We start from the raw sequence: 18,042 nt of genomic DNA, 5'->3' as shown, positions 1-18,042 counted from the left end.
ACAGAACAAGATGCTCAGAGTATCATTTTGTATCATATTAACTCTGCGAAAAAGACAGAGCCAACAAACTAAGGCCCAGAGCTGCTATTTCATAGCTCTGCTGTTTTCAGGACATAAGCTCATAACATGCCCCACATTAGACTGTGCCACCTACACGTGCTAGATCTTCAGCTCGTGCGCTAGACCTTTCAGCTTGGCATTTCACTGCACAGCACAGACCCCGTAGTCTACCAGAGCTGAGGGAGCTGAGTCTTGGGTCCTACCTCCTGGGACCAAATGTCAGAAAACACGCCTTCATCACATGGATAAAATGTAAGCGCAAAAACGATAACACATGCCAAAGATATGTCTCCTCTGAACCCAGACAAATTTCTGTACTGTGGGGTTACAGCCACCAAAAAGATATTAACAGCTAATGAGCAGCAGAGACAAAAGACCAGAGAGAGCTGGCTTCACATCTGCACGTAATCTAAATTCACCGTAACTGAGGACAGCTTGAGTTGGCAATTAGCTGTAAGCCATCTTTCAGTTCCCACAGTACTGGGCTGTTCCCACATTCTAATTTAGAGCAGCACTTACACTGTTCTACCCTAGCTCACTGAAATTTGAGCTGGAACTGGCACATCCAAGCCTGGTCCTTAGCAAAAAGCAGTGGTAAGTGCCTGTGGCTGCTGGACATGCCTAGCAAGTGTAAATGCTGCTACTCACTTTTATCTTCTGGATCTTGGTGCTGTTCTGGGCAGAAGACTCCTCTGCTGGCATTAGACAAGCATAGAGGGCCAAGCCATCCTCTCGCCAGACCTGCTGCAGCCCTACCACCTGAAACGGAGCTTTGAGTCCACCCTTCATTTTCACAGGAGGCACCTGTAAATCCATTTGAACATAATTTCATTTTTAGATAGCAGTATTTAGAGACTGAAAAGAACCCTTGATCTTTCTCTGTTGCTTTTGAGTAGACCCCCATAATGTACAATAATCCAGGGAGCACTCTCATTTGATTAGTGGATTAGCTGTGGTTTAGCCAGTAGAAAAATCAATAAAGACCAAATTAAGTAGGAATAACAAGTAGGTTTTGATAAGTCGTAGGATTTATTTTCTCAATGAGGGCTTGCAAGCTCTGACTTCCACCAGTTTCACTATGTGAAAGCAGGAACTTGCATTAGTTCTCTAGTCTAGCAAGAAATCAGAACATAGTTCCTGTCAACACCGCACTGTGTGATCTTACCACAGTGGCATCATGTGCAGCCTTCATTAATGATATAATGAGATCAATCCAATTTCAGTTCAAAAATCAATGCTAAATGACCATGCCACTCTGAGGACTTAGTGCAGGCTTCCTTAATGTGACTTTGTCTTCCCTGCTAGTGACCACTAATAGCCAAAATCCCATCAATCCCTATCCAGTGAATACACTTTTTAGTTAGACTGAAGTGATTTATTTTTGATGGATTTTTTTGCATACACATGTGTGCAGGGGGCAAACATTCTATTTTCCAATATTCCAATACACAGATCTGATCCAAAACAAGAAGGGCAAAAAGCAACTTCTGCCAACCCCAAGATGAACACTAGACATCTTTTATCCTGAATATCAGTTTAGTTCCAGAAACAGGTGTCCAGTAGGATAGACCACTCATTGGCTCATAAGGCTACTCAAAGACAGGCTGAAATGTGATGCACTTTATCATACAAAATACATGAGAAACTTTATTACAGCATAGAAAAGAGACAGGAAAGATACCTGAAACAAATTGGGACGGCATTGTAGTGCTGCAAAGTATCCTGAAACCTTGGTAGCAGGTGAAAAGGGCAGAAGGCTGTGGGAGACAGAGGTAACAAGCAAAGCCATGCGAAAGGAATAGCAGCCACATGAGGCAGAGATGCCCAAACCAGGTCATGCACAAGATGAGGAGACAGGCAAGTCTGAATTACAGAAGTATAATTCCTTCCCAGGATTCTGGTGAATACAGAAATCACTAAGTCTTGTTCTCATGCTTTATATCATCACTGTGATCTTTAGAGGGATTAACAGCTCTGCTATTTACTGCATATATAAACCAAAATTATTTACAGTGAGATAAATGCCTTTAGAAATGAGTTCTCAACATAAAGCAGAGTGAATTTTCAAACTGTTGTGTAGCTGAGCTGTATTGCTCAAAATAGCACTACCAAGTCCTTGACTGCTTTGAACACTCATTTCACACAGGAAATTCTGTAGCAGCTCTGCCATGGGGGAATGCTTGCATCAGGAGCATTGTGTTCTCAAACAGTAGAAATCAACATATCTCAAATGAAATCAGTAAAGATATTCTGATTTACGCAAGACAGGAATCCAATGAATCAGTGGAATTACATAGATTTTGACCAGAGGAGAACTTGGTCAAAAAATGCCTCAAATGCAGACTTTTCATTGCTATCCAACACCTGTTTGAGAACCTGCGTGATAAACTGGTGGATTTTACCCCAGTTTTTATTAGACACAAAGCCCATCACAGCATTTGACCCTACAGTCTCAGGAGAGTGACGCTGAACCCTGGCAGCTGAGTCACCTTCTCAGGCTTGGAGAGAGCTGCCACAATCAGAGCTCACACTTTTCAAATGGGAATAACACAAGGGAAGAAAGCTCACTCTGCAGCTGGTCATGAGCTTACTACGTTCTGAATGGGAGATCCAGACTCTGGGGCTGTTCAAGTGCCAATTTTCATTAGCATTGAACAAACATTAGAGAATGTTAGCAATGTTTTAATGGAAGTGTGAACATCATTAACAATTAATATTGTTTAAGTGGAGTTTAAGTGATTCAAGAGCCTTGTGCAGGCTGCCCGCTCAGGGAGAAATCTACCTTGCATGCATGGATTGGTATTGGCATGCCAATGTCTTTAACCAGGGAAAAGAATGAGGCCAATACACAGGGTAGGGAAGAAAAGCACACATTGCTTTCCCTAGAGGAAAAGGCTAATGTGGGATGAACAGGAATAGTGAGGAAAAGGTGGTTTTCTTCAGAGGAGAAAAATATGTGATCCAAAGGACAATTAAGATGAAACAGACCATCACTTGTTTATAGCCCTCTTGATTGTCAGAATGATATAATCTTAAATAGAACAAGCATAAAGAAATAGGTACCTGTCCCCATTTGCTTCTTTTGCCAAGGCCAAAGTATAATACTTAGACAGCTCTCTGCTTTCAGTAGTCACCTTTGATTACTGCAAGTCAGGGTCAACAATTTTTTCTTACTTTCTGTGCCCTGCTCTTTGTAAAGTACAGGCACAATCCAGCTTTCACAGAGTTCAGCAAGACTTATTTACTGATTTTAAGGTAATAAGGTGAGTTAGAAAATAATTTCCTCTTTGTTCAGCCACTACTTTGTGTGTGTGTGTGTGTGTGTAGCTGTTGGAAGGAGGAGATTTCAAGAATGATTATGTACTCACTGGAGGGCAAATCACTGCTTTAATCATGCAGATTTTCTTTTGTGCACTGTCACTCATGTACTCACCAGAGAGAGAAGCCATGTCACAAGGGCCTGGTAGATATTGGCTGCTCTCGGCACCATGTCAGGAACCTGCTCACCACACTGATCTCTTGCTACTTGGCCACAACTTGACAGCCAAATGGTCATAAGCAGCACCTCATTTTTCATACTGTGTGGTCTAGGCAATGTGTCAATTTCTGGCAAATAAGAGGCTTCCTGTCAAAAAAAAAGTATGAAAATAGAAGTCATTCAGATTACTGGAACTGTATTAATCATCACAAATTAATTACATTCATTGCCATCACAGGAGGGGTAATTACTATCTAGCAAGCATTTATCAAAAAGTAAGCATGAGCCATAAAAGCAAGGTCATTGTATCAGCAACACCTCCTTGTGCACTTCAGGTTTTTTTGGGTCTTCATTTAGTTGAACACTGCCTGATGAATGGAAGATTATGTGGTCACAGTTGGAAATAGTCTGATAGAATTTATCCTGTATTCTTTAAGATTAAGTGTTTTGGCTTTTCTTTTTTTTTTTTAATAAGTGGGGAAATTCCTTCAAAACAAACCTGATAGAAGTGTCAAAACTTTCATTATTTTCTGCTTATCTAATATACCTCATTTCATAGACGATGGTACCTTGAAGTGAACTTATCTCCTTTCTTTACTTTAGTATTGCTACTTGGTTATTTAGAATGCAACTTCCCTCTCCTTTAAGAGATCTGTTCTTTAAGGAACAACTTTAAGCTTGAACCATGGGGTTGTAGTTTATGGGATCTCTTTTGCTCTTCTAAAGATATGGTAGCTGCCCCTGTAATTAACAGCAGGCTTGCTATTCCTGTCTATAGTAGATTTGCTGTCCCTGAAATTTCTTTTGTAAATTAGGAACCTAGTCCCTACAACTACAAAGATTCTCCAGTATATATAAGAGTATTGATGATCAGCAGTTAAGATCCTTTCATAAGGACCCTCAGGGCCCCCCCAAAGCATCCTTGAGTGCAGACAGATGTGGACATACCTTCATTTTGCAAATAGCTGGAGCTGTTCAGGGGGTTAACATTTCCAAGCTACATGTTAGAGCACCAACTCCCCACCGCAGAGTCAGCAAAGTACAATACGACTGCATTTCCTGTACCTGCCAGCATGGTCAGCCAACAGACTAAACTGCTAATTAAGGTGAGCAGAATTAATCTTAAATAACCTACTCTAGCACATGACTAGCAAGCACCCCTTTCTTTGTGCTGAGCTGTGTGGACCACCATAGGAACACAACAGGAGCAGGCGGGTGTCAAGGAGCAGCTAAGCAGTTACATTTTCAGCTGCTCCAGATAGCCAGTAATGATGATGTCTGCCCACATCTTTACACTGAATTAAACTTAATTTGATTTACCTGAATTTACTTTGGAAGCAAAGTAAGCTAAATCCAATTAAAGCCACTTTAATTCTGAATTAAAATGTCCACAAAGGTGTTTAATGACTAATCCACTTGACAAGTTAATGTAGCCTGACTTTCGTGTCTGTCCTCAAAATAGACAATTCCTTAAAATGGTTTTCAAAAAAAATATACTAATAAAAAGCCACAAGCAGATCTATTGTGTCATCCAGCGCTGTGGTGCCAAAATACATGCCACAGGCACAGCACTGCCTACAAGTACCAAATAAAAATTGCAATTAGTAATAAAGGAAAAATAGTCATACAAAGGTTTCTGATGCTGCAGATCTGCATTACTAACGTTACTGTAGTCCTGGAGAGCTGACAGGATTCATCAGGGCTTTGACCCTACCATTGTAATTCTCTGAGGAAGAGGCCTTAAAAGAAATTTGGGGACTTTCGGGAAAAGATGAGCTTCTTCTATATCCTGTGTTGGAGAAATGATTGATTCTTCCTCTCAACAAGGGTGTGGGGATCCATGATAGGAGGTAACTCAAGAGCTGAAGATTAGAACAGTATCTACTAATGCCTCAGCAGGAAATTTCCAACTATTCCAGATTTGCTTGGCATAACGGCAGGGGAGGCCTCAATAGGTTTTCTGATCAAGATCAGCCAAGAATTTTGCTTATTAAGGTTCTCTGAGAATGAGGGAGGTTTTGATCAATATTGGTCCTTCCCTCTCCTCCCTCTGCCAGCCTCCTTAACCCAAAACAAGAACCTAGGCATAGAAGAAATTAACTAGGTTCAGCAATATTAAGGCTAATGAATAAAAAAGTAGTTAATTCTATTTAATTCTGGGCAAGAACTGCAGAAGTAAGATACATTCAGTGCTTTCTCAGTATGCCTTTCCACAGCATTACCCAATTTAGCCTAGTCTACCTGTGAAGAGAGTTCAATTTGCCTACATGTTACACCAGCTTTTATTTGTGACAGTATTAGATTATAAAAAGACTAAAATTACTCACACACTGGGCTATTTTTGGTTGCTCTGGCTAGACTTGTGCTGTCAATCACAGACAGGCATGCAGCTGATAGTCAAGTGCCAACAATTACCATCAAGTAAATAAGATAAAATTTTCTATTTCCAAAGCGTTTGCTTTTGTGTTTTACAATTATAGTTTACAATATTGCAACTTACAACCTTTCAGCTAGGTTTTCCAACCAGCCCTCCACCCATAATTCTGGCCAACTTCCTCCACTCTAACATAACAGCGCAAGCAGAAGCATTAACGACACTAAGCAGTCAATAACCTCCACCCAAACCCGCACCAAACAAAGAAATGAGGAAAAAGGAATTGCAAGACAACTTAAGGATACCCCTATCTTCTAGATTTCAGCTACAGCGGTTTTGAAGTTACACACAGAGGCACAGCCCCAAATGAAACTACTGTTCATTAAAAAAAACCCTGCAATGTGAAGGCATGCATACACATAACTAAAAAAAAAGGCATTTTACCTCCTTTACTTTTTTAAAAAAGCAGAGCTGTTTATGATCGCAGCAAGCTGAAGCTTAGTAGATACAAGTTTATCAGCCAAGATTAACGTCATTTTGTTTCTATTAAAACAGCTCTAATTGGTTAAATGATATTTGTGCTGATTGTTTTTTAAAAGACTAGTTGGCATTGCTTTTACTACGCCTGCATACTAGATTGGACAAACATCCCTGGGAAAAATTATCAAAACCGTTAGAAGCTGGAATGAGCGAGTAGCAGCTCAGGAGTCAAGAGGGCCAGGTGACAACTTTGCTGCTGGTTTCCAGCCAGGTACAAGGCTGAGAGCAAGAGAGAGCACGTGCTGTCAACTGCTGATCGGGAACCACCCCACATTAAACATTTGGAAAGTTCATTTCACCATATAAACCTGAGACAGCAAGTGAGTATTTCCAGGCAGAAGCAGCTCACCCAGCCTGATGGTTTCTCCCAGTGGAAGGACAGGTCAGGGAGAAGTCAATTTAAGTTAAAGATATGGTCTCACTTTCACAGGTAAACAAAACTTTGATGTTTTCCTTCCAGCACCTTTTCCAATACTAGCTAAAATGATGCTAACCCTGAAGCAAGGTATCATATTCCATCAAAAAACACTCACTACTACATTGAGCAGACTCTACAACAGCAAGACCTAAATCAAAACAACCACTACATGTAAAATGAAGATAAGTTATACTCACACAGTCTCCTCCTTCTTTACTGGAGGGGGTGAGGGAGGGGGAAGGGAAGGAATAGGAAGAATCTTATTCCCATTGGTTGAAGGCTTAATCAAAATAATTGTTTTCAGCCATGTCTAAATTTATCCTTCTATGTCATCTGCACCCTAGCTTGGATCACAGATTTAAGAGGCAATCCCTGATGAATGGCAAATTACTGACTGCAGAAATCTTTTGCCAAATGATGCATCTGCCGTGCTGCTTGTAAATGTGAGCTGATTTCTAGGTCCTTTAGTAGCTCTGGCTAATTTCTCTAACGAAAATCCTATACTCTTATGCTGAAATAGCTCTAGCATTGCATGTTCATGCTTCGTTATAGACAGAGCTCATGGTACAAAACACAACCATGTTGATTATGTGATTATACGTCTATTTTCCACATGGTCACATTGCTAATGTAGGAGAGGAGATAGTTAGGACACATTTAACAATTCTGTCCGTCTAAGGCAAAGCAGAAAACACCTTCATGGCTTCTAAAAATTCTTGCACTCAGTGAAGACACATCGGAAATGTCAAGTGTTTGTTCATTTTCTTTCTGTGGGGAAGGAAAAATGATGACAATGCCATGTGGTAAATTATTTGAAATTCCACAATAAATTGTGGAATAAACCCTGAAATTATTAAAAGAAATGCTTGATCATTGCAAAGCGGGAACAAAGGATAAGGATGAGGAAAGTATCTGCATTTCCTGCATGCAACTGGCAGAACATACTGTAATTAGGAAGGCAACATTTAAAAACAAAAAGCAGAGTACGATTGATGCTAATGGTCTGAATGGTCTTTCTGTTAATGCATTTTTGTACTATATTCACTCTCTATAGCACCAATGGCTTTCTGAGAATCAAACATGCTGAGGTTATGTGAAAAATATGATGGTGGCAAGATGTTATTGACATTTTCTGATCTGAGCTGCGCTTCAGATTGCTGAAATGGAGGAGTTACGATCCTCCAAAGGAGATAACTCTGCCAAAGTAAGACTGCACAAATTCAGAGATGCATAATGGAAGCATTATTTGCTACGAACTCTGTAGTCCTCCCGTTCAATTAGAGCATTACATATCATGAGTTTAAGTTAAAAAAATTATCATAAAGAGAAATTATTTGCTGAAAGTTATCTTCTTGTTCTGGACAGTTATTCTTCATTTTGGGCATGAAGAATATAACCTCTTCTGATTCAGAAGAAACCATTTTTCCATGTCTGGCAGCATAAGCGTGCTAAAGCTTGACAGTGTCTCTGCTGGAGCATAAAGAGGGCAAGTGTCAAAGAGAAACGTCAGCTCGTCGCCAGAAATTACTGAATATAGGACTGCAGTTCAGACGAGACGCACAGAAGGGAACAGCTCAGCACAGGAACCAAGGACAGCAACACTCACTTTGTATACCTTTTCACGTTGCAGCCAGCTGAGCGTGGTTAACCCCAAGTGCAATTTAAAGCGGCTTTACAGCCACCACAACACCGGCAGACAGTTAATGATAGTGAGGATCAGCTACATTTCTGGCTCAGGACATGTCAGTGTTCTGCAAAAATCCCTCTTCATCCTGTCCATAATCCCTCCCAACACAAACTAAGGCAACCAAGAGATGTGATGTAGTGTGAATTACACTGTTCTATGCCACTTCTGCATTAGCCTGCATTAAGGGAATTCTCAGCTGCTTCACTAGAGTTAATGGCTCAGCTGTGCTATCAAAGATATGCATAACCCCTCTGGCAAGAGTCAAGGATGTGGCCCGTAGAAGATGGTAAGCAGAGAGACACTGCGTGATCACTGAGGCAGAAAGTATTTTTGGCCCAAAATTCAACAGACATTTCTTCTGCTATCTGCAGCGAAGAAAACTCCACAGCATCAGACATTATCTCCTGAATAAGAATCTTGTAGCCTGTGCACCTGTGCACCCTGTCCTAACCTGCTCCCTTCTGCTTGTCCTGCCACACTACTCCTGATGCGAGTACACAGCACTGCCCCTGCCACGCTGGCTCTCTTGTGTACGTGTCTTACTGTGATCTCTTCACGGAATCGCTGAATGGTTGAGGTTGGAAGCAACTGGAAACCATCCAGTCCAACCCCCCTGCCAAAGCAGGTTGTACAGGATCACATCCAGGAGCATTTTGAATGTCCCCAGAGAAGGAGACTCCACAACGTCTCTGGGCAGCCTGTTCCATTGTTCTGTCACCCTCAAAGCAGTTTCTCCTCATATTCAGACACACTTTCCTGTGTTTCAGTCTGTACCTGATTCCCCTTACCCTGTCATTGGACACCACTGAAAAGAGTCTCCCCTCATCCTCTCGACACCCACCTTTAAGATATTTATAAGCATTGATGAGATCCCCTCTCACTGTTCTCTCCTCCAGGCTACACAGACCCAGCTCTTTCTACCTTTCCTCATAAGAAAGATGCTCCAGACCCCTCATCATCTTGCTGTGTCCTGTCCTGGGCCTGGAACATTATTGTTATTATTACACAGTCTTACACAAACAGCTAATGTTCTTTTTAGGACCAGAATACTGTGAATGAAACAGGAAGATCTATCTAGTCAGCTCTGATAGGCAAGCACAGCTAAAGCAACGATGATTTCCTTGATGGAATTGCTCTTGAATTACTTCATTAGGACATAGATGTTCTAAGCAGTATTTACAGCCAGCTAGGAGCACAGGTCAAATACCAACCCGGCTTTCAGATGACTAAGGACCAATTCCAAAATAATGCTCTTTATTAGAACACAAAACATTTACGTGGTTGTGAAGTATGTTACCAAACCAAAAATGTTTGAAAATGGGTATTTGCACGCAAATATTTTTCAAGAAAAATTGTGTAAATTGAGGCCATTTAGAAACAAGACTGCGTGCAGCTAAAAACCACTCAAATAACTGGCACAAGTAACTAGTAACAAGCGGCTTCTCTCTTTGTCAGAAGTGGGAAAATTTTCTGACAAAAGCTTGACTCCTCAGATAAATACAGAACTGCTCTAGAAATTGCACTAAAATTTAAAATCAAAGTAACATTGAACCCTATTTGATTTTGTTTGCTTTCTGAGACATAATCATTAAAAATGAGAAGTGCCTTTTCCATGATTAGTGTTTACACTACAGTAACACTTGGAGAGGCTTAGAAGGATTCACAGCCTCATTGTGCTGATATTCTAAGCATATGTAACAAAAAGTTCCTCCTCTAATGAGCTTATACTCCTGGTTAACAAGAAGCAGCTGAATTAAGTAATAGAAGTTTAATTACTTACACATTTCATGTGAGCACAAGATTGGGAATCAGGAACTTGTGCCTTAGTCCTGCCTCTGGAATGGATTATTTCTCTGTGAAACTGTAAAGTGAAGATAATATTTCCTTATCCTAGTCCCTGTCTAGCTGGATTAATTAGCAAAAGCCTGTAAAACACTGTGAAGAGGAACAGTGTAAGGTTATCAAGGAGCTTTCAAAATTCATCTGTTAGCTTTCTTGACATTCCTGAAACAGTATCACGTCCTCCAAACCCTATAAAGTAGGATCTGTATCTTCCATAGCACTGTTCTTCAAATGATTTCAAAATGCCTCACAAATAAAATGTGCCATGATTTCCAGACCCACAGCAGGGAATGAGCTTGCACATGTTCACTCTGAAATGCTGCGATAGGGCGTGGAATTGGTGTTTAGCTGTCTCAAAACTAGGCTGGTATTTGGCACATGTTCCTAGTTTGATCCAACAGGAGATTCACCATATACTCATCAACGTGAGTAAGGCCTTATTTTTTTTCTAGTCTTTATTTATCTTTTCCTGCATCTCCCCTGATACACTATGGAAATCCCCCAATTACAAAAAAAAGGGGGTGGGGAGGAGGCAACTATGCTCAGCTGCTTTTATCAGGAAGTTTTACCAAAGCTCAAGCAGCCTGCTTTTCACACCTTCCAGTTTAGAAATGGATTTGTGCCCTGTCTGCCATACAGGCTCTGTGATTGTGTGTCCAGCTGCACAATACTATGCAGATAACCCTTCAGACCCTTGAATTCTCCAAGGCAGTAAATACAGGGGTTTTGTGATTCTGGGAACTGCTGAGTGCTTACAACATCCACTGAAGCCTGTGGGAACTTCAGATGCTTGGCACAGAGCTGGACAGAGCCCTGTGTTTTTAAAATAAAATAACTGCATCATACTTCTACTCCATAATCTCAGATAAAGCCTTGAATTCCATTTCCTACCACTAAGTATAATGTGTCCATAATTATTATTTGTATAATAACGTGTTTACAAGCTGTGACCAAGCTTATTCCCCAACATGCTAAGATTTGGAACTGTAGTCCAACCTAAGACATAACACTAAACCAGAAGGCACGTGAAAAACTAGGAATACAGTTTAAACTACACAGCTTCTTTAAGGTAGTGCACCTGCGTCAGACAAGTCTGTACATCTCCTTCAAAAAACAGAGGGACAAATTCAGCCCCCTTTCATCTACAAATAGCATCACTGATCACAGCCCTGAGGTAAGGCCAGAAGTTGTGAATTCTATTCCTATTCCAAGAGAGATACATGGCAGAAAGTATCTCTCTGTATAATTAAACGTGACTGGCACTTGTTCACACATTGCAAACTTACAGTCGCTAATCCTTCTGCCAACAAACACAGGACCTGTCAAAGACCTGAAGAGACAAAAGGTACAGAAATGATTTTCTGTCCTCTTGCCCTCTTCTAAATGAGAATTAGAATTTAGCCCCTGGACATTTTACGTTATTGTCTTCTCTTCAAGTTTAATCTGAGCCATCCTGCTGATGTGAATGGAGGAGTATTTAGGACCTCTACTGGCAGCAAGTTCATGCATGTAATTCTGGAAACTATATTCTTTTTACTTACATTAAACTTTCCCTTAAGCAATAGCAACAAATGTTCTTATCTGTCAAGATCATGTGTAAGTATATTCAAGAATAAGCCTAAACTCATTTTAATAACTTCCAAGATATGCCAAGGAATAGAAAGGATTAAATATTTCGCATTTTCCTGGGGCCATTTCAAACTCCAGCCAGAGAAACAACACTGAAAGGAGCCATTTATTAAAAAAAAAAAAGTTTAATTCATTCCATAGCTAGAAAGTGCAATGGACAAAGGTGGGAGACCCTGTGAAACTGTCAGACTGGATCTCCACATGGAAGGTTAAATGGAAGGTTCCCTATGGCTTTTGGTAGTCCTGTTACATTCAGTACAGAAGATGAATTTCCTGATTCTGAGCATATATGCAGCAACTTGGCTGAGAAACCTCCTGAAGCAGACAGCACGTTATTAAAGCGGGATGGCTGTATGTCATTTTTTAACTGCTCTGGTTGTTGAGCAGAACTACTGAGAAGAGTTATGTATCTGTAAAGCCTGACTTGCTTCAATCTGTACCCTAAGAGTGCCAAAGCACACACTACCATAACATATCTTCCTCAGAGAACAGCGAGCAAGCAGACTCTGCCTGTGCAAAGGAAGTTGTTTATAACAGACATTTAGACATTTAAGGCCTAGATCCTCTGCTTTGCCTATTAAGGCAAATCCTTAGGGTAGATCTGTGCCATCCTGAGCCACAGCAGAGGCAGGAGCAGCCTCAGCTCCTCTGGCTGCAGCCAAAGAGACCATAGACCAGACAAACTCAACCTAAGCATAATGTACAGTGCTAGCAAATACCTCCCTATTTTCTTTCACTAGTACCAAGTAGGAAGCTGAAGAGAAGGCCAGAACTACAGGCTTTGTGCCAGCTAACAGTCATCTATGCTAGAAAAACATTTTCTTGGGAACTTCCATGCTATTCTGAATCCTGTGTGCTGGACTGGCGGTACAAACAGGAATCTTGGCCTTCTGTTTTTGCATGCTAAATATAACTACATCTCTAATTGCCTTAGTTTATTTTTAAGCCTTTCTTGAGTTGAGACAGCAGGTTCATTAAGTACAAGAGATTTTAATCTTGTTTCAGGAACTCATTAAATACCTCCCTGGAAAAAAAAAAAAGGAGGAATTCAGGGGCCATCTGCTGGCTGTTCGGCACATCACTGCTGGCCACAAGCCTGCCCAAGCCCATCCAAGAGAGGAAGACCTAGAGTGAAGCACAAGCCAAATTCAGCTCTGATGCCAGAAGAAGATTTAGCATTGTAAAAATAGCAAAATATTTCCTATTAATGTTCTTTTTTTTAAGCTATAGTAAAATAATAGTAAGGGCTAAATACTGGATTCAGTTACATACACATAGCTGCAAACATAACAGTTGCTTTGGTTCAGTGTGAATGAAAACATTTGGTCAGAGTGATTTATTACATGTGAGATCAGTTTCAGAGTAATACAGATATATATAAAAAAAATCTGTTACTGTGTCACAAGATTATTATAACTGAAATAAAATTAAATGGTTTTCCTCAGCTTTTCCAAATCTGTATAAGGCACCATGTTGTTGGAGATACACTGGTGTAGTCTGTGCAGAACAAAAGCTATTCCTTTCATAACTGGTGTACATTCTTTCTATTGAGACAAATTTCACTTTCTTACAGTTCTTTTCCTTTCTGTATTTTCAACACAGCAATAAAACCAGATATTTTTTAAGTACTGCTTAGGACATCATCTAAGTGCATTCATGTACAGTGCTCTATAATGAAGCTGGTGAGATGCCCAAGTCATATGGTCCAGCTGGTAAACTGTTAGGCTGGGATCCTGGGACTCACAATGTCCTTGAGCAACCCCCTGTGCTCGGTAAGATGCAAGAAAAATGCACCTTCCAATGTCAATGCAAGCACTGCTGCCTGAAAAAGATCAAGACACCCATACAATAGTAATAGAAATTACAGACATCTATTTTAGTAAGATAGGTAAAAGAATCAAAAGCATTTCACTGACAACTGTGCAGATCAAGGCACCTACTACATCAAACACACACATGGGACCAGTAATTGAACTAAAAATATCCCTTCAAGTTTCAGAAGTCAATCTCTACTTTCAGTCATACTCTGTAAATCCAGGGTAACTGTCACAGTAACTGAACATACAATGCTTGTGCACTGTTCTTGACAGCAAGTACCATCCAGGAGTTGTGTCAGGGATTTTCCTGTAGAAATGATATTAGATTGAAGTGAGAATAAGGCCGTCAAAGGGCAAGAAACCTTTTGACCATAGCATATTGTTAATTTTAGCCTTGTGGGAATGCAAGCAGAAAATTTTTTGGCTGAGAATTTTACCTGACATCAGTAAGCTGAGTCAACAGCATATTAATATAAAAAATGTACCAATTTTGACAGAAAGGTCATAGAGTCTATGTTTTCAAGATAGAAAAGCAAGTATCTGCCTAATAGATTTGTTAAGCTAGAATGACTCAGTTCTATGGCTGAATGTTTTTGTTTTGTAAGCTAGCTGTAAGGCTAAGTTGCAATAAGATGATGATCATGGTAATATAATAACTAACACAAGGTTAGCCAAAGTCATTGTGTAGCCAAGAAAAATTAGATGCCTCAGTATGAGTCAACACATTCATTTTCCAAACAGTTTGGCTGTAAAAGATAGATAAAACAGTGTTTTTAAGGTACCAGTAACAAGGTGTTTCCTAATAGCTTTCAAACTGCATTATCTTGTTCTGCCATATCTCAATAAAACAATAAAGGTAAAGAAAGAAGCAGGCTGAAACCCTATTGAAAACACCTATTTTGTCCTAGCAATAAAAGAGCTTAATAAAAGCTAAATGCTATTTGCTGTCAAATTAATTCCATAGCTGGATGTAAAGGATCGGGGTCATGAGCACCACTCCCTGCAGCAGTTCAGCTGCCTGCTTTGAAGGCCAGTTCTGACGCAAGCTCAGGCACCTAACTACAGATGAGATCGCTGTGGGAAAAACAGTATGAAGCCTCTGCTGGGTCCATCCCCCTTTGCTTGGGAGCTGCTTTTAAGCTGAGACACTTGGCCGTGGTCCTCAACTGAGCTCCACTGCAGCTATGCCTCTGCCTGGCCTCACCTCAGTGATCTGAACTCTGCTCTTGAACCAAGCAATTTGACTTTGTGACTAGATCTCAGACCTGCTCCATCCCTGTGGACTCCCTGGGCTGCTGGCTGACCCTGTGTACTGTCACAGGACCCAAACCAGACCCTGACTTGACTTTCTGGCCTTGATCTTGGACCTACCTCATTACCAGACTTGCTAACTGGTTACCTTCACTTGACCCTCTCCACTTTCCTTGTCTGGATACCGTGGGACCGCACTCTTTGCTGGTGGGGCCTCTGCCCCTGCCTGCTTTGCTGTCACCTGTAGCTCCCGGCTTGTCTTCCCTTACAGAGTAACCTGCCTGTACTGCTTGCTGGCATCAAACTCCGATACAAGCCTGGCAAAACTAACAACTATTATCTGGATTGCATCTAATGGGAATGTAATATAGAAATCAACATCAGTACTAAGTCACTCTATCATTATACATAAGATGAGTGAAATGACAGATCAAACTAATTTCACTTTACATCCTCCATTTAACTGTTTTACATACTGCACAGCATTCCTTCTGTCTCCCTTGTCAATAACAATTCTGCGGAAATACTGAAACAAAACCCATGCGTGTTACTCTAAACTATTAATTCAGCCTGACCTTACAGTATGTATCACATCAGCACTCCGCTGGCTTTCAGCAGAAATGTAAATGCTTAAATCAGTTCTGAATTAGATCAAAAGGTAAAAATGTGGTTAAGGGGCACGTTTTCAGAAGAGATCAACCCATGCCAGCCTTAAGTGTCACTGAATGTTTGGGTGGTGGAAGGGAACAGATTTTTTTTTTTTTAAATCTGGTTCTTCCATGCATTTTTGAAAATAAGAGGTGGGCCAGATCACACAAGTATTCAGATACCCAAAAGACACAGACTTGGCAGGCAGAATGCTTAGAATGAACCCACTGATTTCCAGGGAAACTTGGTACTTGCGTGTCTTGAAAATACCACTGGATATCAGCCCCTTCTTTAGATGCCGGAGTACCTCTGAAAGTAAGTTCATCTCCTAAGTTACCTGCTCTGTTTTGAAAGCGTTCTTCCCAGTCCTGGCTCTCATTATTAGTGCTTCACACCGAGTGAAGCTGAGTGCAGAGTTTGACTGAACTAGGTTAAGAAAAAAAGACAGCAGCGTTAAATCTGAATTCCACTGCTTTTAAATTTTAGACAAGAACTGTAATGCAGCTTCTTACATCTCCTTTGCATTTCTTTCCCAGCACCTCAGTTACAGTAATTACAGAGTTTCTAAACTTTCCCTCTGATTATTATTCAATTCAATTATTTATATACATTATAAATGGTCAGAGGAATTCTGGAAACTATGACAAGTGTTCCAGATCTGAACATCTATCATTGCCGAAACAGAGGACTCAAAAACAAATTTGAAAATGTGCTACTCTGTCAAACACTGCGGCTTGCTCTTTGAATATACAGGTTTATATATAGATATTAGATATTTTCACTGAGGCACAGTTGCCAAATTACAGCTTCTTTAGTTTTAAATGTCAAAACATACAAGTTTTTCTGCCTTCGTAAGTGCAGCAGAAAAGAAAAACTTGTTCTAATAAAAATAAAACATTTTGCTGTCAAGATGTATTTCAAGCAATCTGATAAATGACTGTTGTATATGATAGATGATACTGATACGTTTTTTCATTCTAAATTTTAATAATGAGCATTTCTGAAGAACTAAGAGCAAAGTTGCTCACAGGACAGTTATTATGGGTTGTGCTGATTTTGTTTCTACCAAGTGTGCCTCAGAAGTTCAGGCAGATTTCCCTCAAGCAGGCTGTCAGTTTAGGTACCAGGCAGCTGTTGCCACAAGCATCAGAAGTGACTAAATCCTGGGCTGGATAGCTTGTGCCAATGTCCACAGTGCTATGACCTACTGGCAGAAATACCATTAAAGCTACTACAGGCAACTTTACACTGCAATTCAGCTACAGCAAGACTATGGTGTAGATACACCCTGAGCCATACTTGAGAGGAACCGTATTACTAAGCCATTGGCTTCGGTGCAGCAAATATGGGAAATTATCAAGGTACAGAACAATCCAGCAATCACTTGGTGCATTGTCAGGAATGAGTGAGCAAGGCTTAAGTATATTTCTACTGAGCGTGTGCCTGCATCTTAATAAGGACTAACTGGAATTTGGTGGCACCTCCCACACTGAGAAAGAAGCAAGTCTGAAGACTAGATTCACAACCTTTACAACCTTCAAAAGAGAGCTCTGTGCAGTGCACTGTCCTTGCCAGGCAGGCTGACAGAGGAAAATGCAGCTGTCAGTGTTAGCCCTGTACTTCTCACCAGTTATTAATCCTGTATATATATAGATAGATATAGATATATAGATATATATAAACTTTCAATCTGCAGAAATACACCTATCAATTGCTTACAAAACAAATCAGGCAGCCCCCAGGTTAGGACTATAAGGTCTTCCAATTTTTGTACCAACAGCAGAGCTTTCTTATTGCTATTAGTCCAAATAAATCACGATTGACGTTGCACCCATGGACAAATTCTGGAATTTCTCCTCTCTCCTTACCTTCTCAGTTGACCCTGTTTTCAGTGAAATCAGTACAAGGATGAATTAGGACTACATACACAAATCTCTTCAGGAGGAAAACCAGCCCTGTCCTCTGAGCCATATTTTGGGCTCTGGAAAAAATTAGGATAATTTCATATTCCCCTAATCAGGACATCAGCCAAAAGCAAAACCTATTACCAAAACCACAATCTTCAAAACCTAGCCACAAAATTGAAATATAAAGCTGCTAGGGACACACAACCAAAACGACTCAACATAAGCTTTACTTTAGCAGTATGATAGTAAAAATATTTCACTTTTTCTAAAAAGTTATGAAAAATCAGGTGAGAAAGTCTTGCTCCCATGAAACATGACACAGAGCCCATTGACTCCAGCAAGCCAGGACTCCTGTCATACCCTGACACATCAAGCCTGCTGGGCAGCTGTA

At 40.5% G+C, this 18,042-nt stretch overlaps 1 protein-coding gene across 11 annotated transcripts in view; it reads right to left on the bottom strand.

The window, feature by feature from the left end:
• DNAAF8 (dynein axonemal assembly factor 8) overlaps positions 1–18,042 on the bottom strand; it is an 88,280-nt gene that overhangs the window by 55,532 nt on the left and 14,706 nt on the right. For 10 of the 11 annotated variants that reach the window (XR_010466335.1, XM_065030890.1, XM_021291960.2 and 7 more), the window contains 2 exons: positions 3,494–3,685; positions 709–864 (listed from right to left, as the gene is read on the bottom strand). Coding sequence is in view for 10 of the 11 variants with exons in the window: in XM_065030890.1 (XP_064886962.1) it covers positions 709–864; positions 3,494–3,685 (348 nt within the window). In the remaining variant the exon portion in view is untranslated. The remainder of the gene's footprint in view (positions 1–708; positions 865–3,493; positions 3,686–18,042) is intronic. The other variant, XM_065030893.1, reaches the window with a different exon arrangement.

This window comes from Columba livia, chromosome 15 (assembly GCF_036013475.1).
Source record: "Columba livia isolate bColLiv1 breed racing homer chromosome 15, bColLiv1.pat.W.v2, whole genome shotgun sequence".
In the NCBI taxonomy this organism is placed as follows: Eukaryota; Metazoa; Chordata; class Aves; order Columbiformes; family Columbidae; genus Columba; species Columba livia.
The sequence above is the reverse complement of the archived record's forward strand: the minus strand, read 5'-3'. Positions and strand labels throughout refer to the sequence as shown.